Source organism: Pseudophryne corroboree, chromosome 2 (genome assembly GCF_028390025.1).
Source record: "Pseudophryne corroboree isolate aPseCor3 chromosome 2, aPseCor3.hap2, whole genome shotgun sequence".
Classification (NCBI taxonomy): Eukaryota; Metazoa; Chordata; class Amphibia; order Anura; family Myobatrachidae; genus Pseudophryne; species Pseudophryne corroboree.
Window position 1 is genome coordinate 449,523,124 of NC_086445.1, and position 27,986 is coordinate 449,551,109.

Genomic DNA, 27,986 nt, shown 5'->3' on the forward strand with positions numbered 1-27,986 from the left:
TATCCTAGCGGAAAAAGGCATTCTGGATGAAGTTATTCCTACGCTGATAAAGGCTAGGAAAGACGTGACAGCAAAGCATTATCACCGTATATGGCGAAAATATGTTGCTTGGTGTGAGGCCAGGAAGGCCCCTACAGAGGAATTCCAGCTGGGTCGTTTCCTGCACTTCCTACAGTCAGGGGTGACTATGGGCCTAAAATTGGGGTCCATAAAGGTCCAGATTTCGGCCCTATCCATTTTCTTTCAAAAAGAACTGGCTTCACTGCCTGAGGTTCAGACATTTGTTAAGGGAGTGCTGCATATTCAGCCCCCTTTTGTGCCACCAGTGGCACCCTGGGATCTTAACGTTGTGTTGGATTTCCTTAAATCCCACTGGTTTGAGCCACTTAAGACCGTGGAACTGAAGTATCTCACGTGGAAAGTGGTCATGCTTTTGGCCTTAGCATCGGCTAGGCGTGGGTCGGAATTGGCGGCTTTGTCATGTAAAAGCCCATATCTGATCTTCCATATGGACAGGGCAGAATTGAGGACTCGTCCCCAATTTCTCCCAAAGGTGGTGTCCTCGTTTCATTTGAACCAACCTATTGTGGTGCCTGCGGCTACTCGGGACTTGGAGGACTCCAAGTTGCTGGACGTAGTCAGGGCTTTGAAAATATGTTTCCAGAACGGCTGGAGTCAGGAAGACTGACTCACTGTTTATCTTGCATGCCCCCAACAAGCTGGGTGCTCCTGCTTCAAAGCAAACTGTTGCTCGCTGGATCTGTAGCACGATTCAGCAGGCTCATTCTGTGGCTGGATTGCCGCATCCAAAATCAGTAAAAGCCCATTCCACAAGGATGGTGGGCTCTTCTTGGGCGGCTGCCCGAGGGGTCTCGGCTTTACAGCTTTGCCGAGCGGCTACTTGGTCGGGTTCAAACACATTTGCAAAGTTCTACAAGTTTGATACCCTGGCTGAGGAGGACCTTGTGTTTGCTCATTCGGTGCTGCAGAGTCATCCGCACTCTCCCGCCCGTTTGGGTGCTTTGGTATAATCCCCATGGTCCTTACGGAGTTCCCAGCATCCACTAGGACGTCAGAGAAAATAAGAATTTACTCACCGGTAATTCTATTTCTCGTAGTCCGTAGTGGATGCTGGGCGCCCGTCCCAAGTGCGGACTTTCTGCAATACATGTATATAGTTATTGCTTAACTAAGGGTTATTGTTATGAGCCATCCGTTGAGTGAGGCTCAGTTGTTGTTCATACTGTTAACTGGGTAAGGTATCACAAGTTGTACGGTGTGATTGGTGTGGCTGGTATGAGTCTTACCCTGGATTCAAAATTTCCTTTCCTTGTAATGTCAGCTCTTCCGGGCACAGTTTCCCTAACTGAGGTCTGGAGGAGGGGCTTAGAGGGAGGAGCCAGTGCCCACCAGATAGTACCTAATCTTTTCTTTAGAGTGCCCAGTCTCCTGCGGAGCCCGTCTATTCCCCATGGTCCTTACGGAGTTCCCAGCACCCACTACGGACTACGAGAAATAGAATTACCGGTGAGTAAATTCTTATTATTTTTACCCCCTATTTTTAACTCACAATTTATCCGTTTTTTGTATGACTCCGGCTTCTGCATATATATGCAAATCTCAGCTGCTCTGCCGTGGTACCAGCATCACTTTGCATGTGTCGGGCATGGTTGTCGGGCAAATCTGCATTCTCAAGTTTTGTGAAAATTTGCAACCAAGATGGGGGAGAAAATATGCAAATATAGGGCAGAATTCATTCATGAGCCAACTGAAATCTGATGATTCTCTTTAAAATGATTTGTTTCACAGTACAGTACTACAAAGTAACATACTTATTGATTTAATTAGGGTGGAAAAATACAGGCCTCTAAAGCTGAATGAAATTGTTGGGAATGAAGAAACTGTTAGTCGACTTGAGGTAATTATTATTTTTTTAAATATATATTACGTATTTACATATGTAGATACCGCACAGTTGATTATAATGACAAAGAGCGAATAAGAGGGTAGTTTTTCAATTTCATTTTTAGTTGTAGAATCCTGTTAAATGTGACAAAAGAGTAGAATTGTTAATCTATGGCCTTCCTTAGCTAGAAGTGACCTCTCTAGAAGTTCTTCCATGACTGAGAAACGGCTTTTCTCTAGCTTTCAAAGGGGTCTATTTACTATAGCTTGGAGAGGATAAAGGGGGGAATGTATTATAGCGGCATGCCACATTACCAAGGCAAAGCAGGATGCCACTCCGACTAGATGTATGATCATCTTGTCTGCTGGAGCTGGGAAGTGAAAACTCTCTCCTACGATGATGCCCTTCTGAGCTCACAGCGTAAGCTGATGCGCTGTGTCCCTGCCCGGCCAGCCGGCTCCACTGTGCATATGTGGGATCTCGCTACTCACGGGAGATCTCACATGCAGTCTCTGCTGTGGAGCTAACGCATTGACCCCTGCAGCTGTCAAAATTGATAGCTGCAGGTGTTGGAACAGTGACTAAATTGCCCCCACATATCTAATGCTGTCTTTTAGATAGCAGCACCGATAATGACGGGGGCGCTTAGCACCCCTATAGCTGGGCACTCACTGCCACTGTCATACATGGGTAGTGTTCCCTCTAGAATCCGGGCAAGGCGCCGGATCTAAAGGGGCACTAGCGCGCGCCTGCCGAAAAGGGGGTCGCGGTCATGCTAAATCGCGGCTTTAAAAAAAGGGGGGGGGGTGAGCGTCCGACGGCGTCACTGTTGGGGGCGTGCCCAGCACCTACAGAGGTGCTGGGCTTCCCCCAAGCGCTCTCTCAACGTGAATGGATGATCTTTACACGCTGTGAGGGCAGGAAGCGGGCGGCAGTTTTAGCAGGGTGCCGCAGAAAGGGCAGGGCGGGTTTTGCCCTTAAAAAATCGGGCAGGGCGCGGCACCCTGCTAAAACGGACTAGCGTGAACACTACATGGGGGGGGGCGGTATCTATGCACATAGCATGCACTGATGCCGCTTCCCCAATATAATGACCTTTCATACATTTACCCTACAGTACCAACCAACCAGCTCCTGTCATTTTTCAAATACAGCCTGTAACATGGCAATTAAGAGCTGGTACTTTATCCCTTTCCACTTTTTCTCTCTCCAAGGCTTAGTAAATAGACCCCAAAAAAGTCCCAACTTTAAGGCCGGGTACACACCTGAGCAACAGCCAATCGTCCCCATGGTCGGGCCGAATTCCCTTTGGCCCGGACCAACAGGGATTAGCCGTACACATATGAAAGACAGAATGAAATATTGTTCCGTCCTTCATTTGCATTGCATCAGGTTGCTAGTGATGTCTTCTGTCGGCCCTACAGCAGGGATAATCGAAAGATGTCACGAATGTCTGCGGGAGCGCGCAAATCGTGTGTATGCACATAGCAATGTTGATTTGTTGTGATGACACAGCAAAACGTGCCTACATTGCTGAAGTTTGTACTCTGCCTAATAGCTCCAACCTAGATGGCCTTATAATCCTATATTATAGACCATTTCAATAAGTTAGCACCGTTTGTATGTACGCTTCCAACTCATTGTTCATCTCGTACCCTGCAAACCCTCCAATCACAGATCATGGTTAATGCCAAAGTTTGGAGAGGTTCTTAATATGACCCGTAAATACTAGGGTTAAAGTTTTTGTTTATTTCTCCTTCATCCACTAGGGGCCACTGGAGCGTAGTTACAATGGGGAAATAGTAGGCAGTAATTGGGAGCTGGCACTTTAATAAACTCTAACCCTGTGGCTAGCTCCTCCCCTACTATCTCCCCTCCAAGCCAGTCTTAGTTTAGTGCCCAAGGGAGCTGGTTCACTTGGGTTTAGCTGAAGAATTTTTTATTTTTTCTTTATTATTTTATTTTTTCTTTCACACACGCACAGACTGGCAGCTCTGCCACTGCCAGTCTGCACCGTGGGAGCTGCTGGCGGGGTCCCATCGCAGCTGCGTGCGGCTCGGGATGGGCCCCGGCTGAGGGAGACACTGAGCTCTCCTGAGCTGGCGGACACCGCTGCGTGCGGCGCGTGTCGGGGCCACTCCATCCAGCAGAAGATTCCGGCAGCGGTGAGTATCTGCGGCTTGACACCGCTGCGTGCGGCGTGTGTCGGGGCCACCCTCCACCACTGAAAGGCGAATGTGTGTATTTCCCCCTCTTCCCCCCCAGAGTGTTGGGATGAAGGGGTGACAGGGGGGTTTTGAATAGAATTAATTTGATTAATGGTGACTGACAGGGGGACAGTGACAGGACACCCCTCCAGCACCCAAACCTCCCCCCCTCCCCCCCCCCCCCCCCCTCGGATTATTATTTATTGTTTATTTCTCTAACGTCCTAGTGGATGCTGGGGACTCCGAAAGGACCATGGGGAATAGCGGCTCCGCAGGAGACGGCACAAAAGTAAAAAGCTTTAGGACTACCTGGTGTGCACTGGCTCCTCCCCCTATGACCCTCCTCCAAGCCTCAGTTGGATTTTTGTGCCCGAACGAGACGGGTGCAGGCTAAGGGGCTCTCCTGAGCTGCTTAGTGTAAAAGTTTAAAGTAGGTTTTTTATTTTCAGTGAGACCTGCTGGCAACAGGCTCACTGCACCGAGGGACTAAGGGGAGAAGAAGCGAACTCACCTGCGTGCAGAGTGGATTGGGCTTCTTAGGCTACTGGACATTAGCTCCAGAGGGACGATCACAGGCCCAGCCATGGATGGGTCCCGGAGCCGCGCCGCCGGCCCCCTTACAGAGCCAGAAGAGTGAAGAGGTCCGGAAAATCGGCGGCAGAAGACGTCCTGTCTTCAATAAGGTAGCGCACAGCACCGCAGCTGTGCGCCATTGCTCTCAGCACACTTCACACTCCGGTCACTGAGGGTGCAGGGCGCAGGGGGGGGGCGCCCTGAGACGCAATAAAAAACCTTTGTTTGGCAAAAAATACATCACATATAGCTCCTGGGCTATATGGATGCATTTAACCCCTGCCAATTTTTCCATTAAAAAGCGGGAGAAAGGCCGCCGAGAAGGGGGCGGAGCCTATCTCCTCAGCACACTGGCGCCATTTTTTCCTCACAGCTCCGTTGGAGGAAGGCTCCCTGACTCTCCCCTGCAGTCCTGCACTACAGAAACAGGGTAAAACAAGAGAGGGGGGGCACTAAATTGGCATATTAATATATACAGCAGCTATATTAGGGAAAAACACTTATATAAGGTTATCCCTGTATATATATATATAGCGCTCTGGTGTGTGCTGGCAAACTCTCCCTCTGTCTCCCCAAAGGGCTAGTGGGGTCCTGTCCTCTATCAGAGCATTCCCTGTGTGTGTGCTGTGTGTCGGTACGCTGTGTCGACATGTATGAGGAGGAAAATGATGTGGAGGCGGAGCAATTGCCTGTGTTAGTGATGTCACCCCCTAGGGAGTCGACACCTGACTGGATGGTCTTATGGAAAGAATTACGTGATAGTGTCGGCACTTTACAAAAGTCTGTTGACGACATGAGACAGCCGGCAAATCAGTTAATACCTGTACAGGCGTCTCAAACACCGTCAGGGGCTATAAAACGCCCGTTACCTCAGGTCGATACAGACACTGACACGGACACTGACTCCAGTGTCGACGGTGAGGAAACAAACGTATTTTCCAGTAGGGCCACACGTTACATGATCACGGCAATGAAGGAGGTTTTGAACATTTCTGATACTACAAGTACCACAAAAAAGGGTATTATGTGGGGTGTGAAAAAACTACCCGTAGTTTTTCCTGAATCAGATGAATTAAATGAGGTGTGTGATGAAGCGTGGGTTTCCCCCGATAAAAAACTGCTAATTTCTAAAAAATTATTGGCATTATACCCTTTCCCGCCAGAGGTTAGGGCGCGTTGGGAAACACCCCCTAGAGTGGATAAGGCGCTCACACGCTTATCAAAACAAGTGGCGTTACCGTCTCCGGATACGGCCGCCCTCAAGGAACCAGCTGATAGAAAGCTGGAAAATATCCTAAAAAGTATATACACACATACTGGTATTATACTGCGACCAGCAATCGCCTCAGCCTGGATGTGCAGTGCTGGGGTGGCTTGGTCGGATTCCCTGACTGAAAATATTGATACCCTGGACAGGGACAATATATTATTGACTATAGAGCATTTAAAGGATGCATTTCTATATATGCGTGATGCACAGAGGGATATTTGCACTCTGGCATCAAGAGTAAGTGCGATGTCCATTTCTGCCAGAAGAGGGTTATGGACGCGACAGTGGTCAGGTGATGCGGATTCCAAACGGCATATGGAAGTATTGCCGTATAAAGGGGAGGAGTTATTTGGGGTCGGTCTATCGGACCTGGTGGCCACGGCAACGGCTGGGAAATCCACCTTTTTACCCCAAGTCACCTCGCAGCAGAAAAAGATACCGTCTTTTCAGGCTCAGTCCTTTCGTCCCCATAAGGGCAAGCAGGCAAAAGGCCACTCATATCTGCCCCGGGGCAGAGGAAGGGGAAAAAGACTGCAGCAGACAGCCTCTTCCCACGAACAGAAGCTCTCCCCCGCTTCTGCCAAGTCCTCAGCATGACGCTGGGGCCTTACAAGCGGACTCAGGCACGGTGGGGGCCCGTCTCAAGAATTTCAGCGCGCAGTGGGCTCACTCGCAAGTGGACCCCTGGATCCTGCAGGTAGTATCTCAGGGGTACAAATTGGAATTTGAGACGTCTCCCCCTCGCCGGTTCCTGAAGTCTGCTTTACCAACGTCTACCCCCGACAGGGAGGCGGTATTGGAAGCCATTCACAAGCTGTATTCCCAGCAAGTGATAATCAAGGTACCCCTCCTTCACCAGGGAAAGGGGTATTATTCCACGCTGTTTGTGGTACCGAAGCCGGACGGCTCGGTGAGACCCATTTTAAATCTGAAATCCTTGAACACTTACATAAAAAGGTTCAAGTTCAAGATGGAGTCACTCAGAGCAGTGATAGCGAACCTGGAAGAAGGGGACTATATGGTGTCTCTGGACATCAAGGATGCTTACCTCCATGTCCCAATTTGCCCTTCTCACCAAGGGTACCTCAGGTTTGTGGTACAGAACTGTCACTATCAGTTTCAGACGCTGCCGTTTGGATTGTCCACGGCACCCCGGGTCTTTACCAAGGTAATGGCCGAAATGATGATTCTTCTTCGAAGAAAAGGCGTCTTAATTATCCCTTACTTGGACGATCTCCTGATAAGGGCAAGGTCCAGGGAACAGTTAGAGGTCGGAGTAGCACTATCTCAAGTAGTACTACGACAGCACGGATGGATTCTAAATATTCCAAAATCGCAGCTGATTCCGACGACACGTCTGCTGTTCCTAGGAATGATTCTGGACACAGTACAGAAAAAGGTGTTTCTCCCGGAAGAGAAAGCCAGGGAGTTATCCGACCTAGTCAGGAACCTCCTAAGACCAGGCCAAGTGTCAGTACATCAATGCACAAGGGTCCTGGGAAAGATGGTGGCTTCTTACGAAGCGATTCCATTCGGCAGATTCCACGCAAGAACTTTTCAGTGGGATCTGCTGGACAAATGGTCCGGATCGCATCTTCAAATGCATCAGCGGATAACCCTGTCTCCAAGGACAAGGGTGTCTCTCCTGTGGTGGTTACAGAGTGCTCATCTCCTAGAGGGCCGCAGATTCGGCATTCAGGATTGGGTCCTGGTGACCACGGATGCCAGCCTGAGAAGCTGGGGAGCAGTCACACAGGGAAGAAATTTCCAGGGCTTGTGGTCAAGCATGGAAACGTCACTTCACATAAATATCCTGGAACTAAGGGCCATTTACAATGCCCTAAGTCAGGCAAGACCTCTGCTTCAGGGTCAGCCGGTGTTGATCCAGTCGGACAACATCACGGCAGTCGCCCACGTAAACAGACAGGGCGGCACAAGAAGCAGGAGGGCAATGACGGAAGTGGCAAGGATTCTTTGCTGGGCGGAAAATCATGTGATAGCACTGTCAGCAGTGTTCATTCCGGGAGTGGACAACTGGGAAGCAGACTTCCTCAGCAGACACGATCTTCACCCGGGGGAGTGGGGACTTCACCCAGAAGTCTTCCACATGATTGTGAACCGTTGGGAAAAACCAAAGGTGGACATGATGGCGTCCCGCCTCAACAAAAAACTGGACAGGTATTGCGCCAGGTCAAGGGACCCTCAGGCAATAGCTGTGGACGCTCTGGTAACACCGTGGGTGTACCAGTCAGTGTATGTGTTCCCTCCTCTTCCTCTCATACCAAAAGTACTGAGAATCATAAGAAGGAGAGGAGTAAAGACTATACTCGTGGCTCCGGATTGGCCAAGAAGGACTTGGTACCCGGAAATTCAAGAGATGCTCATGGAAGACCCGTGGCCTCTACCTCTAAGAAAGGACCTGCTCCAGCAGGGACCATCTCTGTTCCAAGACTTACCGCGGCTGCGTTTGACGGCATGGCGGTTGAACGCCGGATCCTGAAGGAAAAAGGCATTCCGGATGAAGTCATCCCTACCCTGATCAAAGCCAGGAAGGATGTGACCGTACAACATTATCACCGTATTTGGCGTAAATATGTTGCGTGGTGCGAGGCCAGGAAGGCCCCTACAGAGGAATTTCAACTGGGTCGATTCCTGCATTTCCTGCAAACAGGACTGTCTATGGGCCTCAAATTAGGGTCCATTAAGGTTCAAATTTCGGCCCTGTCAATATTCTTCCAAAAAGAACTAGCTTCTGTTCCTGAAGTTCAGACGTTTGTCAAGGGAGTACTGCATATACAGCCTCCTTTTGTGCCTCCAGTGGCACCTTGGGATCTCAATGTAGTTTTGGGATTCCTAAAATCACATTGGTTTGAACCACTCACCACTGTGGACTTAAAATATCTCACATGGAAAGTGGTAATGCTGTTAGCCCTGGCTTCAGCCAGGCGTGTTTCAGAATTGGCGGCTTTATCCTATAAAAGCCCTTACCTAATTTTTCATACGGACAGGGCAGAATTGAGGACTCGTCCTCAATTTCTCCCTAAGGTGGTTTCAGCTTTTCACTTAAACCAGCCTATTGTGGTGCCTGCGGCTACTAGGGACTTGGAGGATTCCAAGTTGCTGGACGTAGTCAGGGCCCTGAAAATATATGTTTCCAGGACGGCTGGAGTCAGAAAATCTGACTCGCTGTTTATCCTGTATGCACCCAACAAGCTGGGTGCTCCTGCTTCTAAGCAGACGATTGCTTGTTGGATTTGTAGTACAATTCAGCTTGCACATTCTGTGGCAGGCCTGCCACAGCCAAAATCTGTAAAAGCCCATTCCACACGGAAAGTGGGCTCATCTTGGGCGGCTGCCCGAGGGGTCTCGGCTTTACAACTTTGCCGAGCAGCTACTTGGTCAGGGGCAAACACGTTTGCTAAATTCTACAAATTTGATACCCTGGCTGAGGAGGACCTGGAGTTCTCTCATTCGGTGCTGCAGAGTCATCCGCACTCTCCCGCCCGTTTGGGAGCTTTGGTATAATCCCCATGGTCCTTTCGGAGTCCCCAGCATCCACTAGGACGTTAGAGAAAATAAGAATTTACTTACCGATAATTCTATTTCTCATAGTCCGTAGTGGATGCTGGGCGCCCATCCCAAGTGCGGATTGTCTGCATTACTTGTACATAGTTATTGTTACAAAAATCGGGTTATTGTTGTTGTGAGCCATCTTTTCAGAGGCTCCTTCTGTTATCATGCTGTTAACTGGGTTCAGATCACAAGTTGTACGGTGTGATTGGTGTGGCTGGTATGAGTCTTACCCGGGATTCAAAATCCTTCCTTATTGTGTACGCTCGTCCGGGCACAGTATCCTAACTGAGGCTTGGAGGAGGGTCATAGGGGGAGGAGCCAGTGCACACCAGGTAGTCCTAAAGCTTTTTACTTTTGTGCCCAGTCTCCTGCGGAGCCGCTATTCCCCATGGTCCTTTCGGAGTCCCCAGCATCCACTACGGACTATGAGAAATAGAATTATCGGTAAATAAATTCTTATTTTATTTAGAAAAAAAGAGAGAGCAGCGCAGTGCCGCGCTCCCGCCCGCCCGCCCTCCTCCCTGCTCGGATCCCCGCCAGCGCGGCTCACAGAGCCGCTACGGGGATCCGGCATAAGGACACACAGCAGCTTTGAATTTGGCGCCTTTGAGGAGGGGGGCGGGGCTTAGTCCCGCTCTGCGCGCCCGGAAGTATCGCGCGCTGGGGACCATTTCCGATCTGCAGCAGCGCGGGACGGTGACCACGCAGAGCAAAGAGAGGCACAGTGAGCAGTTACTGTGGGGAAGGGGGTCACTGCAGGCACACTATTTGATTTGCTTCAGCCTGTCACTGCATTCTTTTCCCTGCTTCCCTCCCCTCCCTCCCTCCCATTCTGCCTATAGCTGTTTTCCTGTGGGGGAAGTGTATCAAGTTTAGGTGCTGCCATGGCCAGCAAAGGCTCCAAGGCAACACAAAAGCAGGGGCAGGTTTTAGGTGAGGAGTCACAGCCATCGGCTCAGCCCTCCTCAGAACCCCAGAGCGCCCCGACATGGACGACACAACTCACAGAGGTGATGTCCCTGCTGACTGGGGAACTTAAAGCCTCTCGGGAAGATAGGGAGGCGGCCCGGTTCCGACAGCTTGTCCCGGTACCGGCGCCAGAACCTGCATGGGCAGTCTCATTGGCAAAGTCAGTGGAAGGGCTTTCCAGGGCTGTAATCCCTTCCCAAGCCCCGTCCTTTAGCCCCCCTCAACAGGCTGCAAAAAAGAGATTGCTAGCCTCTGTGTTGCAGGACTTTGATGATGATATGCCTCAATTAGATGAGGCGGGGTTAGATGTACAGGATATACAGGATGTGGATATCCAGGATACTGAGGACGATCAGGTATATGGGGACTCTGAACCAGTAGCTCAGGGTATAGAGGCTCTTATTACTGCTATTCGCTCAGTGTTACAGGTGGAGGAGACGGAGGACACCTTACGCCCTTCAAGGTTTGGCACCGACCAATACCTGCCAGTGACTTTTCCAGTTTCGGAGGAACTGGATGCGCTCATAACGACAGCCTGGAAGCATCCAGACGCGAAATATCAGGTATCAAGAAAACTGTTGTCTTCCTATCCTTTTCCCGCAGATAGCAGAACGCGCTATGAGACCTCTCCGATTGTGGATCCTTCGGTGTCTCATCTGTCCAAAAAGACGGTCCTGCCTGTTCCGGGGGCAACTTCACTTAAGGAGGCGTCAGATAGGAAGTTGGAATCTACCTTAAAGAATATTTACTCTGCGGCAGGGGTTTTACATCGCCCGGCGCAGGTAGGTTGTTGGGTCAACAAGGCGATCGAAGCTTGGGCGGAACAATTGTCCTCTGGAATTCGTGACGAATTACCGGCGGATCAATTGATAGAATGGGCAGAACACATCTGTGAATCAGCCCTTTATCTTTGCGAAGCGTCCAAGGACATAGGTGTTCTCGGAGCTAGAATTTCCGCTTTAGCAATTGCGGCCCGCAGAGCTCTATGGCTCCGGCATTGGCATGCGGATACCGAATCCAAAAGGGCGGCAGAGGCGTTGCCCTTTACGGGTGAGTTTCTGTTTGGTAAGGATCTGGATGCCTTGATCTCTGCGGTCACCGGGGGTAGGTCGGCTTATCTTCCTTCTGCTGCTCCAGCCGCTCGCAGACCATATAGGGGTCCCTCTTTTCGATCCTTTCGTGCCCCTTCCAGGTTTCGAGGACAGGCCAGGGGTGGAGCTTCTACTTTCCGTGGCCATAGAGGTAGAGGCGGCGGCAGGGGTAGAGGTTCCGCCGCCTTAGCCCAGTCAGACTTTAAGTCTTCTACCACTGCCACCGCATGACGGGCCTCCCTCCCACCTGGGAGATCACAGGGTGGGAGCTCGTTTGTGGGATTTCAAGGAGGTCTGGATACAGTCCTGCCCAGATGCTTGGGTCCGGGATCTCATCACTTGCGGTTACAAGCTCGTTTTTCAGGAACAACCGCCCCAGCGGTTCTTTACCACGGGTTTGCCAGTTTCCGACAACCGGGGAGTTGCCTTACAAGCCGCGGTCCAGAAGCTTCTATCTGCAAGGGTTGTGATCCCTGTTCCCTCGCATCATCGGAAACAGGGCTATTACTCAAGCCTGTTTCTAGTACCGAAGCCGGACGGCTCAGTCAGACCAATCCTGAACTTGAAAGATCTCAATCCGTATTTGAAGGTATTCAAGTTCAAGATGGAGTCCCTCCAGTCTGTTATTGCTGGGTTGGAAAAAGACGAGTTTATGGCATCCTTAGACATCAAGGACGCATACTTACATGTTCCCATTTGGCCTCCTCATCAAGCTTTTCTCCGTTTCGCAATACAGGACGCTCATTTACAGTTCCAGGCCCTTCCTTTCGGTCTCTCTTCTGCTCCCAGAGTGTTCACAAAGGTCATGGCGGTCATGATGGCCCTACTTCGGAAGCAGGGTGTGACAATTGTTCCCTATCTGGACGATCTGCTAATAAAAGCAAGCTCAGCAGAACGGTTACTTCAGAATATCCGGATGACACAGGACCTTCTGATTCGACACGGGTGGATCCTGAATTTCCCGAAGTCTCACTTATGCCCCTCACAACGGCTGTTGTTTCTGGGAATGATTCTCGACACAGTCCATCAGAGGGTTTTCCTTCCGCAGGACAAGATACTGTCTCTGCAGACACTGGTAAAATTGGTCCTTCAACACCGTCGGGTGTCAGTGTATCTGTGCATTCGCCTGCTGGGAAAGAAGGTAGCAGCGTTCGAAGCTCTTCCGTACGGTCGCTTCCACTCTCGACCGTTTCAGCTGTGTCTTCTAAATCAGTGGTCAGGATCTCATCTGTTCCTTCATCAGCGGGTGACGCTATCTCCAAAGGCACGGTCGTCGCTGCTCTGGTGGCTCCAGTCGACCCATCTGTTGGAAGGAAGACGGTTTGGCAATTGGGATTGGACTCTCCTCACCACGGACGCCAGTCTGCGAGGCTGGAAGGCAGTGACCCTGGGACATCGGTTACAGGGGCGCTGGTCAATCCACGAATCCGCTCTCCCCATAAACATTCTCGAACTAAGGGCGGTACAACGCCCTGCTTCAGGCACATCACCTCCTGCGCGGTCGAGCGGTCAGAGTTCAGTCCGTCAACGCCACGACGGTAGCGTACATCAACCGTCAGGGCGGCACTCGCGGCGATGAGGGAGGTCACCAACATCCTTCTCTGGGCGGAGAAGTATGCTCTATCCTTCTCGGCAATATTAATTCCGGGAGTGGACAATTGGGAAGCCGACAGGACATGCACCCGGGAGAGTGGTCGCTACATCCCCAGGTGTTTTGGCAACTGGTACGTCGGTGGGGAAAACCACAGATCGACCTCATGGCATCCCGACTGAACCATCAGTTGCCTCTTTATTACTCTCGGACAAGGGACCCGGCGGCGGCCGTGGATGCCCTCACGGCTCCTTGGAATTTCCGGTTCGTTTACCTCTTTCCTCCGTTCCCGCTGTTGCCGAAGGTTCTGCAACGCATCAAGAGGGAAGACGCTCTGGTTCTCCTAGTGGCTCCGGATTTGGCCACTCTGCCACTACGAGACGACCTTCTACAACAGGGTCCTTTTCTTTATCCAGACTTACGCAGGCTACGTTTGACGGCGTGGCTGTTGAGAAAGCCATCTTGACAAGGAAGGGGATTCCTCGTACAGTTATACCTACTATGCTTCGGGCTAGAAAGTCAGTTACATCTTCTCACTACTACCGCATTTGGAAGGCTTATGTAGCATGGTGTGAACGTCGAGAATTTTCTCCTTCCGTGTATAGCTTAGCCCGTCTTCTCCTTTTTTTGCAGGCGGGTTTTTCAGCAGGCCTAAGACTGGGTTCGCTAAAAGTGCAGGTCTCTGCTCTTTCGGTTTTCTTCCAGAAAAGGTTAGCCTTGCTGCCTGAGGTTCAGACCTTCTTTCAAGGGGTTCTTCGAATACAGCCTCCCTTCCGTCCTCCGACAGCGCCATGGGACCTCAGTCTGGTCCTGTCTTTTCTGCAGTCTTCATTGTTTGAGCCCCTGGAATCAGTAGAGATAAAATATCTCACCTGGAAGGTGGTACTTCTCCTGGCGCTGGCTTCAGCTAGACGGGTGTCGGAACTGGGGGCTCTCTCTTGCAGGTCTCCTTACCTGGTGTTTCATGCGGATAGGGCCGAGCTTCGTACTCGTATGTCCTTTCTACCTAAGGTGGTGTCGGATTTTCACATCAATCAGCCGCTTGTCGTCCCGGCCCTCTCGGGGGACTCTCCGGATGCGAGATCATTGGACGTTGTAAGAGCGCTCAAGATCTATGTGGATAGGACTTCAGCTATTCGGAAGTCAGATTCCTTATTTGTTCTGTACGATGCTGCCCGCCGTGGTTGGCCGATGTCGGGCGGCTACTTGGTCCGGCCGTCATACGTTTGTCAAATTCTACAAGTTTGACACTTTTGCGGCCTCTGCATCTCAGTTTGGCCGAGCGGTTTTACAGGACTCTCAGCACTCTCCCACCCGTTCTGGGACCTCTGGGACGTCCCCATTGTAACTACGCTCCAGTGGCCCCTAGTGGATGAAGGAGAAATCAGGATTTTGGTACTTACCGATAAATCCCTTTCTCCGATTCCACAGGGGCCACTGGACGCCCGCCCAGCGCTGTTCCTCCTTGTTTTTTGCTTAGCGGTTTGCGGTTCAATAAATAACCGCTTGTTGAGTTCAGGTTAGCCTGTTTGTGGTTAGGTTCTATTCCAGGTTTAGTTTGGGTTATCCTGGTTGACAGGACGTCATTAACCTCCTCTCCCTTAAGGTTTTCTTTATTACAGCTCTCCTTGGGCACAGTTTTACGTAGACTGGCTTGGAGGGGAGATAGTAGGGGAGGAGCTAGCCACAGGGTTAGAGTTTTTTAAAGTGCCATCTCCCAATTACTGCCTACTATTTCTCCATTGTAACTACGCTCCAGTGGCCCCTGTGGAATCGGAGAAAGGGATTTATCGGGAAGTACCAAAAATCCTGATATCGTTGCAAATAGAATCCAACCCTTTCCCCTCACACATCTTGTCTCAACTTAAAGTAGACTTTTTTAGCCATAACACAATGTAAACGGAGATCTCCAGCTACTGAAACAGGCTAGCTATAAAGAAAGAGACATTTGGCAACTTGACACCAATATATTGTATTCTTGGCTGGTTGTCGCTTTTCATTTGAAATCTCTTTAATTGTATACACAGCAGATCTCTAAGCTAAAGGTGTGTACACAGTGTGCAAATTTTTTTTTTTCATGATTTTTACTACATAGTAAAAATCGTAAGAAAATATAGTGCGTATCGCACCGTGTGTATAGTCCTTGCGATGCCAATGCGCAGTCCTGCGGGATTGGCATCGCAAGGAAAAATAGACTCTGCAGGCAGCCCGACATTGACTATATCGGCCCCGTCGATTAGTCCATGTCGGGCTTATGGCGCATTGTGCCGTGTGTACACACCTTTAGTAACCTCTCTAACTTGAATATTGCACTGTTCATGTCAGGTGTGTGAGGAAGAGGAGTAGACCAGTAAACCTCTGTGTTTCTAAATGGGAAGACTGTGGTATTTAAGGTGAACTTGGCTAGAGTCCGTGCTCCTTTAATTCCCTTCTTCTTCTGTAGGGGTGATGTGGTCAGGGTTAGGAAGTCCTGTATGATGAAGAGATGAGGACTTGTTCACTTAATTAAAAGACTAAGAAGAGGTTGCTTTTGGCAGTAATGTGGTGACAGGAAATGAGGGCAAGCTAGATGCTCAAACAGTGGGTAGAGGTTGGTCTCCCAGTTGGCTCGTGGTATTAATATGACGTTTTTCTCAAATGCAGCACCAACTTTTTCTAAATAGCAAAGTTGCAAAAGTTAAAACTATCACAGATTTTCACACAAGTAGATAGAGATCCAATTGAGACAAAAAAAAGCAGACGTGCTCATTTTTTTTTATTGAGGAAAATGATCTAATATCGCATATCTGTGAGTAGCTCCCTTATATACTATCACAATGGTCTTTTATAACCCTTTTGTAAGGACTGCCATGTAATATGTAGAAGAAAAGCAATTGTAATTGAGGAAAATCTTTCATTTATGCGAATATATAAAGTAACTCTTATTCCTAATGAACACAACAGAACAATTGATACGTTTACTATATTTTATGTAGAACACACTTTTGTGAATACTTTCTTAATTTCTCTATCGCCTACTAGGAGACACTGGAGATCTAGATAGCTGGGGTGTGAAGGATGCAGACCCAGAGGTAGCACAATGTAATAATAAAAAAATTATGCACAGCTGGCTCCTCCCCCTTCACCCCCCATCCCTCCAGTTTGAAAAATTGTGCTTGGAGGTAGCAGCACAGGAAAGGAGCTTTGCTCCATAAGAGATTTTTATTCTAATTATTTCAGTGGGCCGATCCAACCTAACTGAAATGAGGGTGAAGGCTTCCACAACTATACTTTTCAGTATAAGTGAGACAAAGATCAGCATCTCACTCAGAAGATCTGCAACAGTGAGTAACTGGGACAGATAGTTAAGGGAAAGGTAGCTAAATCCCCCTAGCAGGCTCAGGTGTCGACTCTCCCTGCGGACAGCAGGCAAGTGAGGGGTAGTTTAAGAACACGGCTGAGGCAGCCGGTGGTGGGGCGGCGTAAGCAGTCAGGCGGAATGCTCCGGAGTGGCGGACAGAGTATTGGTGTCTGACGGCAGCGCATCTAGTGGGGAGAGAGCAGGCGGAGGATCGCGACAGGAAGGTGCGCTGGTAAAGGAGCAGAGAGCCGCTGAGGTAACTGATTTGGACTGCTCCCCGTGGGTGCGCAGGATGTGATAGAGGCATAGTCTCCGCGCAGTAAGGTTAGTTGGCAGCGAGGTGACTGAAAAAATTCAGTTGCGTACATCTTGGTTTTCTCACTGAGGGGGGCAGACATGTTATAAGTTTCTGTCATGCATAGAGGCTTATACTGTGGCCATGTTCGTATTTTTCCCTCGTGCAGTGGATATTATGCCCTACTGGCGCTAGCTCTAGGAAAAACATAGTTATAGTAGCTCTAGTGTTGAGATCTTTCTGAATTTAAGTTATGTAAGAGTATATGTTTTGTCTTCCAAGGGACACTGCTGACAGGTCCTGCGGAGGGTGAGCACTAGAATTCTCAACCCGCTCAACTAAAGCTGTATCAACAGTTGGTGGTGTGGGGGTTGTAAGCGTCAGGCTGGTTAAAAATTGTTATTAATTTCTCTAGCATCCATAAGGGATATTGGGGGAAACTAGTACGATGGGGTATAGATGGGGTCCAAAGGAGCCAGTGCACTTTAAATTTCTTCAACTGGGTGCGCAGGCTCCTCCCCTCTATGCCCCCTCCCACAGGCAGTTTTTAAAAAAAAGTGCCCTCAGGAGAGGATGCACATCAGCAGCTCCGGAGAGTTTTCTTCAATTTCATTTAAAACTTTTCTTTTTTTCGGTATGATGTCTGGGCAACAGCATACCTGCGCCATGTGAGTTATGGGGGAGGGGGGGCAGTCACCGGCCTTTCTGGGTGCAGAGCCGCTTCCCCGCTGCTGGACCACTGTCCTGAGGGGCTGTTTGTTCAGCGGGGCACTGCGCATTGGCTGTCGCAGCCGCAGCACACCACTAACGCTACCTGAAGGTGACATCAGTGGTGAGTACACACCGGGGGCCTCGCTAGGGGGGTCCCCGGTTTCAAAGTGCGGCAGACCACAGGCGCGGCGTACGGGACCCTCCCTGGGGGGGTCCCACTAAGATCCCCCGTGTGACTGGCACAAAAATGCAGAGCTGAGCAATTGTGTGATGTTTTAGACTGTTTGGAGACTTTGCCAGTATAAATAATATGCTTAGCTCCGGCGCCATTGGAGGGGGCGGTGCTTCCTCAGAGTGGGACCAGGGCGTTTTTGGCGCTTTCCTCTGCTTACAGAAGCCATCAGCACACACTCAGCGCTTCCTGCCTAACAGACACGCTGGAAACTGGTACAGGGTGTAGCAGAAAGGGAAGAGCCGCTTGTGTACACTGTCCTGTCTATTTAGGACTGTATTTGCTAGTGTTCACTATAGATTACAGAGCAGACAGCCTCACTGGGGCTGTGCAGCTCAGGGTGTGCTGAGGTCCTCTCTCCTCTGTGTCTCCTCTCACATACAGTAGGGCAGGCTTGCATTATTACTGTCTGTGTGTATGTTGTTGTATTTACTGTGAAATATGGGTAAACACAAGGTGTGCAGTATCTCACACCAGATTCTTTCCACTATCTAATGACTGTCTCCTGTGAGCAATGTAGTCAGTCGTCACAAATTAGTTATGAGGTTGGTGGAGGGGGTACAGAGCCCCACTGGTTAGGTTCTTTTAAAACCATGATGTCTGATATGTCATTTCTAATTACTGCAAATGTGCAAAAAAACTCAGCTACTGCAACAAGCTGTGGCAGATTTAGCTGCTAGGGCTGATGCACAGCCCCCTCTCTCTCATGCAGGTCCCCAGAAGCGTTGTTTGTCTGCACTGCTTTCTGATACAGATGATGATATTCAGGATGATGGGGATGAACCGGATTCCGTTAGTGGGGATACTGATTCTGACCAGGCTATTGAACCCCCTCATTTTGGCTATACGGGAGGTCTTAAAGCTCCCTCTAGAGGACGCTACTTCTCAGCAGTCGTTTTTCTTTGTGCAAAATAAGCCCAATGTCACTTTCCCTGATTCTCCAGAGTTAGATGACTTATTCAAACAGGCCTGGAAAAATCCAGACAAAAAATTCCAAGTATCCAAAAAGTTTTTGCGCACTTTCCCATTTCCTCCTGAAGTTAGAAAGTTTTGGGTGGAACCCCCTGGGGTGGATTTCTCAGTCTCTCGCCTATCTAAGAAGGCGGTGCTCCCTACTCCGGGCTCCTTTTCCATGAAGGATCCTGGGGATTGGAAGATAGACTACCCTAAAGTCTATATACGCTGAGGCCGGCCTTTTACAAAGACTGGTTATTGCTGGTTGCTGGATGACCCATGCTATTCTTGGGCCATTCAAATGTCAGGGGTGTCTCTCGGGGGATATGCCCTTAGTTACTATAGTCACCCTCTTGAAGCACATTCAAGATACTACGCGGGTCCTCTGTGATTCCCTCAAGGAGATGGGGAATATTAATGCTAGGATATCGGCCATGGCAGTGTCGGCGCGCAGGGCCTTGTGGTTGCGTCAGTGGATTGCGGACGCTGAATCCAAACGTAGTGTGGAATCTCTCCCCTTTTCTGGGGAATGGCTTTTTGTGGTTGAGTGGGATACTTGGATTTCCAAAGCAACAGCTGGAAAATCCACGTTTCTCCTCTCTGGGGCTCCGCCGGCTAGACACTCTTATCCAGGGCCGTCTGTCCAGTCCTTTCGGTTTCATAGATTTCAATCGAAGGCCAGAGGTGCCTCCAATGTGGCCAGAGGTGCCTCCAATGTGGCCAGAGGCACCAGAGGTAAGTCCAGAAAACCTGCAAGCACCAGTTCTCAGGACCAGTCCACCGGTTCTGCTTCCACTAAGGCTTCAGCATGACTGAACCCACCCACCCCGAGGGGATCTCGACTGTGTCACTTCAGCCGCGTCTGGGAGACTTCCTGTCGGGATTCCTGGGTCAGAGAGCTTGTTTCTTCGGGCTACAGGCTGGAGTTCGACAGTACCCCCCCCCCCCCCCCCCCCAATAATTGATTGCGGGTCTGGAGGACTGGGAATTTATGGTCTCTTTTGGATATCAAGGATGCCTATCTCCATATTCCGATTTGGCCGCCTCATCAGGCGTACCTACGATTTGCCTTGCTGTACGATCACTTCCAGTTCCTGTCTACAACCCTGAGGGTGTTCTTAAAGGTGATGGTGGAGGTGTTACAGCTCCGGGTCCAGGGGGTTAATGTGGTCCCTTACCTGGACGATCTTCTGATAAAGGCAGAGAACTTTTGTTGCTTCAAATCGATTGCACCATCCATCTTCTGTCGGACCACGGGTGGATCCTCAACTTACAGAAGTCACACCTGGAGCCAACTCGGAGACTCCCGTTCCTGGGGATGTTGCTGGATACTGTGGCCCAGACTGTGTTTCTCCTGGAAGAAAAAGCAAACACACTTCAGGAAATGGTCTGCATGGTACACCGACCTTCTCGAGTGTCCATCCATCTTTGCATAAGATTGTTGGGGAAAATGGGCGTCTCCTACGAGGCGATCCAATATGGGAGGTTCCATGCCAGAACGTTCTAGTTGAATCTCCTGAGCAAATGGTCTGGATCAAATCTACAGATGCATCGGATGATTCGGCTGTCACCTCAGGCCAGGTTTTCCCTCCTGTGGTGGCTACAGTCCTCAAATCTCCTCAAGGGCAGGAGTTTCGTAGTGTTCCTTCTAGGATTGAAATAGGGCAGGGCACCGGACTCCGGGGGCATATTCGCGGCCATGTAAAATAGGGGGCATGGCCATGAAAACGTCATTTTAGTGGGCGGTGCGGCCCACAGACATTGCTATAGGGGGCGTCTGTGGCCGGCGACGTCACTGTTGGGGGCGTGCCCGGCACCGACGGAGGTACTGGGCTGCTCTCTCCCATCTTTACACACTGGGAGGGCAGGAAGCGGGCGTCTGTTCTAGCAGGGTGCCACAGAAGGGGCAGGGCGGATTTTGCCTTTAAAAAATCGCGCATGACGCGGCGCCCTGCTAAAACTAGTTTCGGAGTTCGGGATTGGACTTTCCTCACGACGGATGCGAATCTGAGGGGATGGGGAGCTGTCACCCAAGGAGTGCAGTTCCAGGGCAGGTGGTCAGCCCACGAAAGCCTCCTTCCTATCAACATTCTGGAACTTCGGGCGATCTACAATGCTCTTCTTCAAGCTTCTCCTCTGCTCAAGGATCACGCAATCTAGGTGCAGTCAGACAACGCCATGGCAGTGGCGTACATCTATCAACAATGAGGGACAAGAAGCAGACCCTGCATGCGAGAGGTGTCAAAGATACTCCTCTGGGCAGAAAGAAATGCAAGAGCCCTGTTGGCAGTCTTCATTCCGGGTGTGGACAACTGGGAGGCGGACTTCCTGAGTCGTCACGATCTCTACCCGGAGGAGTTGGGACTCCACCATCTGGTGTTCCAGCAGATCATCGACCGGTAGGGTTGCCCACAAATAGACATGATGGCTTCTCGTCTCAACAAGAAACTTCCCTGGTATTGCTCGCAGACCAGGGACCCTCAGGCGAGGGCAGTGGACGCACTGGCGTCGCCTTTGCCGTACCGGATGGTCTACCTGTTTCCTCTGATCCCATTGCTCCCAAGGGTGCCAAAGCGGATCAGGTATCAGGGTATCCAGGCAATTCTAATTGCCCCGGATTGGCCCCGGAGAGTGTGGTGCGCGGATCTTCTGGACTTGTCCGTCCAAGACCCTTGGCCTCTACCACTCAGAAGCGATCTTCTTCAACAAGGACCGTTCGTCTACCTTGACTTACGGCATATTCGTTTGACGGCATGGAAGTTGAGCGGAACATCCTAGGCCTTTCCAAGAAGGTTATTGCAACCATGGTTCGGGCCAGGAAACCTGTGACGTCGAAACACTATCATCGTATCTGGAGAATATATGTCTCTTGGTGTGAGGAACGCACGTATTTGCCTGCGGAGTTTCACTTGGGACGTTTTCTGCAGGCTGGAGTGGATAAGGGCTTACGTCGGGGTTCCATTAAGGTCCAGATTTCAGCTCTCTCCATTTTCTCTCAGAAGAAATTGGCAGTGTTGCCAGAAGTTCAGACCTTCTTGCAAGGGGTTCTCCACATACAACCTCCCTTTGTCCCGCCTACGGCACCCTGGGATCTGGATGTAGTTTTGACATTTCTACAGTCCTCCTGGTTTGAACCTCTGATGATAGTAGAAGACAAGTACCTCACGTGGAAGACGGTGATGTTACTGGCCCTGGCTTCTGCTCAACATGTTTCGGAATTAGGGGCCTTATCGTGTAAAAGTCCATACTTGGTCTTTTACGTGGACAGAGCGGAGCTCCGGACTAGACAGCAGTTCCTGCCGAATGTTGTCTCTACTTTTAATCTGAATCAACCTATTGTGGTTCCGTCCAGTTCTGACGCTTCTGCTCCTCCGGAGGCATTGGATGCTGTGCGGGCCTTGAAGATCTATGTCAAGCATACAGCTCGTATCAGAAAGACTGATTCCTTGTTAGTGCTCTATGATGCGCAGAAGAAGGGTTGCCCTGCTTCAAAGCAGTCCATTGCTTGTTATATTAGGCCTACTATCCAACAGGCCTATGTGTCGGCAGCCTTACCTATTCCTAAGTCTGTTAAGGCCCACTCTACTAGATCAATATGCTCTTCCTGGGCGGCTGCCCGTGGAGTCTCGGCCTTATAACTGTGCCGAGATGCTACCAGGTTGGTGAACACTTTTGTGAAGTTCTACAAGTTTGATACCCTCAAACAAAGAAAAGGTTAGCAGTGGGCGCAACACCTTATATAAGTCCTTACATAAAAATGCAGGTAAACTTGAAAGGAGTTCCCTCCTATTCCTTTGAATAAGGCTTTGTGTCCTTAATTCACTCCTCTGTTTTTCCTTCCAAGATGTGGTTCTTATCTCTGTATAAGGGAAAGGATCATAGAGCAGACCAACTTCACAGGGACAACAGATTTATTAACACAAAGCACTCACAATAGACAGGAATATAAAAGCATAAAACCACAGAAACATGGGCAGAAAGGAACGCTTGCATCTGGCATCATCAGGTTACCCTCTCAAAGGCATTGGAAGTTCCGGATCCCACAGTACATCAAAGGATTCGATGGTCCAGACCAGTCCGCCCCACCTTTCAAAAGCGATCACTTATCGCGTTTCGGACGCTCTGGTCCTTCCTCAGAAGCATAGTGGTGGTCTCCATACAAGAGGTTTTTATACCCATAACAATAAACCATAATGATCCTTCCATATGGTGCCTCTCCCGCCAAAACAGTGGCGTTATCCGCGGCTGGAAGTCCTCATCTGAAGCGGAAATACGTATGCGTTCCACCGATGTTACCGGAAGTCACCCATGCGTTCCACCATCGGGAATCGAGCGGACCTCCACAAACATACACGGAAAGTCTGATGACACGTTCCCTTTACTCCATAGAAATCTCCAAATGTCATAGTCATGCGGGTTACAGTTCACATGAGTCCATCGTAAAAAATAAAACGTATAATTAAAAAATTACAATAGAAAGCGATCTTAAAGGGATATACAATATATTAATGACAAGTTGTTATTAAAATATTTTGGGGTAGTAACAAGAAGTTGATAGGATATAAAATGGAGGTGTGATTAGTAAAAGAATAAATACATAATAAAAAATGATAACAGCAGGAATAACTACAGAAACCACTTTAATTCGAATTCCCCATTCAAGCCTCCAGGGGTTAAAGTTTTTAATGTATGAATCCATCTCATCTCCGCCTTTGCTAATCTAATTTCATCATCCTTATTTCTCCATGATGGGGCAATAGCTTGAATACCCCAAAAGGCTTTGATAGCCCCTTGATTAGAATTGTGTACTTTTTTAAAATGGGCTGATGGTGTATGGTTTCTAAAGACTTTCTTATATTATAGGTATGTTCAGCTAAACGTACCTTCAAATTCCTACTTGTTTTACCTATGTATACTAGGCCACATTTACACTCTAAACCATAGATAAGACTTTTCATATTACAAGTTAAAAACTCTTATCGGATATTTCTTGTTTTTAACACAAAAGTCTTTGATTTTAGTAGGTCCTTTGACCGTTTTACACATGATGCACAGGCCACATCTATGAAAACTAATAGTTCTTATACTGGACCTTTTAACTTCATCTATGGTACTTTTAACAAGTTTATCCTTAAGAGAAGGAGCACGTCTATATACAGGTTGAGTATCCCATATCCAAATATCCGAAATACGGAATATTCCGAAATATGGACTTTTTTGAGTGAGAGTGGGATAGTGAAGCTTTTGTTTTTTGATGTCTCAATGTACACAAACTTTGTTTAATACACAAAGTTATTAAAAATATTTTGTGTTAAATGACCTTCAGGCTGTGTGTATAAGGTGTATATGAAACATAAATGAATTGTGTGAATGTACACACACTTTGTTTAATGCACAAAGTTATAAAAAATATTGGCTAAAATTACCTTCAGGCTGTGTATAAGGTGCATATGAAACATAAATACATTATGTGCTTAGACTCTGGTCCCATCACCATGATATCTCATTATGGTATGCAATTATTCCAAAATACCGAAAAATCCCTTATCCAAAATACCTCTGGTCCCAAGCATTTTGGATAAGGGATACTCAACCTGTATAAACATAGGCTTTTCAGGTAATTTCCCCCTTATTACCGGATCTTGTTTTAAAAAATTTTAATTTTTCTTAAAAATCGTCTCTATTTCTTTATGTTGAGAGATAAAATTACTTATAAATGCCCAATTAATATTATTTTCTCTGACGTCCTAAGTGGATGCTGGGACTCCGTAAGGACCATGGGGATTAGCGGCTCCGCAGGAGACTGGGCACAACTAAAGAAAGCTTTATGACTACCTGGTGTGCACTGGCTCCTCCCACTAAGACCCTCCTCCAGACCTCGGTTAGATTCTTGTGCCCGGCTGAGCTGGATGCACACTAGGGGCTCTCCTGAGCTCCTAGAAAGAAAGTATATTTAGGTTTTTTATTTTACAGTGAGATCTGCTGGCAACAGACTCACTGCAGCGAGAGACTAAGGGGAGAAGAAGCGAACCTACCTAACAGGTGGTAGTTTGGGCTTCTTAGGCTACTGGACACCATTAGCTCCAGAGGGATCGACCGCAGGACCCGACCTTGGTGTTCGTTCCCGGAGCTGCGCCGCCGTCCCCCTTACAGAGCCAGAAGCATGAAGAGTCCGGAAAATCGGCGGCAGAAGACTTCGGTCTTCACCAAGGTAGCGCACAGCACTGCAGCTGTGCGCCATTGCTCCTCATGTACACCTCACACTCCGGTCACTGATGGGTGCAGGGCGCTGGGGGGGGGCGCCCTGAGGGCAATATATGACACCTTGGCTGGCAAATCTACATCATATATAGTCCTAGAGGCTATATAGATGTAAAATTACCCCTGCCAGTATTCCAGAAAAAGCAGGAGATAGACCGCCGAAAAAGGGGCGGGGCTTCTCCCTCAGCACACTGGCGCAATTTTTTTTTCACAGTGCAGCTGGAAGACAGCTCCCCAGGCTCTCCCCTGTAGTTTTCAGGCTCAAAGGGTTAAAAAGAGAGGGGGGGCACTAAATTTAGGCGCAATATATGTATACAAGCAGCTATTGGGGGAAAAATCACTCAGTTATAGTGTTAATCCCTGCATTATATAGCGCTCTGGTGTGTGCTGGCATACTCTCTCTCTGTCTCCCCAAAGGACTTTGTGGGGTCCTGTCCTCAGTCAGAGCATTCCCTGTGTGTGTGCGGTGTGTCGGTACGGCTGTGTCGACATGTTGGATGAGGAAGGTTACGTGGAGGCGGAGCAGAGGCCGATAAATGGGATGTCGCCCCCTGTGGGGCCGACACCAGAGTGGATGGATAGGTGGAAGGTATTAACCGACAGTGTCAACTCCTTACATAAAAGGCTGGATGACGTAACAGCTGTGGGACAGCCGGCTTCTCAGCCCGCGCCTGCCCAGGTGTCTCAAAGGCCATCAGGGGCTCAAAAAACGCCCTTTACCTCAGATGGCAGACAGATGTCGACACGGAGTCTGACTCCAGTGTCGACGAGGTTGAGACATATACACAATCCACTAGGAACATCCGTTGCATGATCTCGGCAATAAAAATTGTGTTACACATTTCTGACATTAACCCAAGTACCATAAAAGGGGGTTTATGTTTGGGGAGAAAAAGCAGCCGGTGTTTTGTTCCCCCATCAGATGAGTGAATGAAGTGTGTGAAGAAGCGTGGGTTCCCCCGATAAGAAACTGGTAATTTCAAAAAAATTACTGCTGGCGTACCCTTTCCCGCCAGAGGATAGGTCACGTTGGGAGATATCCCCTAGGGTGGATAAGGCGCTCACACGTTTGTCATAAAAGGTGGCACTGCCGTCTTAGGATACGGCCACTTTGAAGGAGCCTGCTGATAAAAAGCAGGAGGCTATCCTGAAGTCTGTATATGCACACTCAGGTATTATACTGAGACCTGCAATTGCCTCAGCATGCATAGTGCTGCTGCAGCAGGGTCTGATACCCTGTCAGATAATATTAATACCCTAGACAGGGAGAATATGGTGCTAACATAGAGCATATTAAAGACGTAGTCTTATATATGAGGGATGCACAGAGGGATATTTGCCGGCTGGCGTCCAGAATTAATGCAAGGTCCATTCTGCCAGGAGGGTATTAGAGACCCGGCAGTGGACAGGTGATGTTGACTTTAAAAGGCACATAGAGCCTTATAAGGGTGAGGAATTGTTTGGGAATGGTCTCTGGGACCTCGTATCCACAGCAACAGCTGGGAAGAAAATTTTTTACCTCAGGTTTCCTCACAGCCTAAGAAAGCACTGTATTATCAGGTACAGTCCTTTCGGCTTCAGAAAAGCAAGCGGGTCAAAGGCGCTTCCTTTCTGCACAGAGACGAGGGAAAAAGCTGCACCAGTCAGCCAGTTCCCAGAATCAAAATTCTTCCCCCGCTTCCTCTGAGTCCACCGCATGACGCGGGGGCTCCACAGGCGTAGCCAGGTACGGTGGGGGGCCGCCTCAAAAATTTCAGCGATCAGTGGGCTCGCTCACAGGTGGATCCCTGGATCCTTCAAGTAGTATCTCAGGGGTACAAGCTGGAATTCGAGGCATCTCCCCCCCGCCGTTTCCTCAAATCTGCCTTGCCGACAACTCCCTCAGGCAGGGAGGCTGTGCTAGAAGCAATTCACAAGCTGTATTCCCAGCAGGTGATAGTCAAGGTGCCCCTACTTCAACAAGGACGGGGTTACTATTCCACACTGTTTGTGGTACCGAAACCGGACGGTTCGGTGAGACCCATTTTAATTTTGAAATCCTTGAACACATACATAAAAAAATAAGAGTTCAAGATGGAATCGCTCAGGGCGGTTATTGCAAGCCTGGAGGAGGGGGATTACATGGTATCCCTGGACATCAAGGATGCTTATCTACATGTCCCCATTTACCATCCTCACCAGGAGTACCTCAGATTGTGGTACAGGATTGCCATTGCCAATTCCAAACACTGCCGTTTGGACTGTCCATGGCACCGAGGGTCTTTACCAAGGTAATGGCAGAAATGATGATACTCCTTCGAAAAAAGGGAGTTTTAATTATCCCGTACTTGGACGATCTCCTTATAAAGGCGAGGTCCAAGGAGCAGTTGTTGGTATGGAGTAGCACTATCTCGGGAAGTGCTACAACAGCACGGATGGATTCTATACATTCCAAAGTCACAGCTGGTTCCTACCACACGCCTACTGTTCCTGGGGATGGTTCTGGACACAGAACAGAAAAAAGTGTTTCTCCCGCAGGAGAAAGCCAAGGAGCTGTCATCTCTAGTCGGAGACCTCCTGAAACCAAAACAGGTATCGGTGCAACACTGCACACGAGTCCTGGGAAAAATGGTAGCTTCTTACGAAGCAAAATTCCATTCGGCAGGTTCCATGCAAGAACCTTTCAGTGGGACCTCTTGGACAAGTGGTCGGGATCGCATCTTCAGATGCATCGGCTGATAACCCTGTCTCCAAGGACCAGGGTATCTCTACTGTGGTGGCTGCAGAGTGCTCATCTTCAAGAGGACCGCAGATTCGGCATACAGGACTGGGTCCTGGTAACCACGGATGCCAGCCTTCGAGGCTGGGGGCAGTCACACAGGGAAGAAATTTCCAAGGACTTTGGTCAAGTCAGGAGTCGTCCGTACACATAAATATTCTGGAACTGAGGGCCATTTACAATGCCCTAAGTCTGGCAAGGCCTCTGCTTCAAAACCAGCCGGTACTGATCCAATCAGACAACATCACGGCAGTC

The 27,986-nt window shown here is 49.2% G+C and overlaps 1 protein-coding gene across 2 annotated transcripts in view; it reads left to right on the forward strand.

The window, feature by feature from the left end:
- RFC2 (replication factor C subunit 2) overlaps positions 1-27,986 on the forward strand; it is a 133,417-nt gene that overhangs the window by 41,285 nt on the left and 64,146 nt on the right. For both annotated transcript variants that reach the window (XM_063953709.1, XM_063953708.1), the window contains exon 2: positions 1,849-1,918. In XM_063953709.1, coding sequence (XP_063809779.1) covers positions 1,849-1,918 — 70 coding nt within the window. The remainder of the gene's footprint in view (positions 1-1,848; positions 1,919-27,986) is intronic.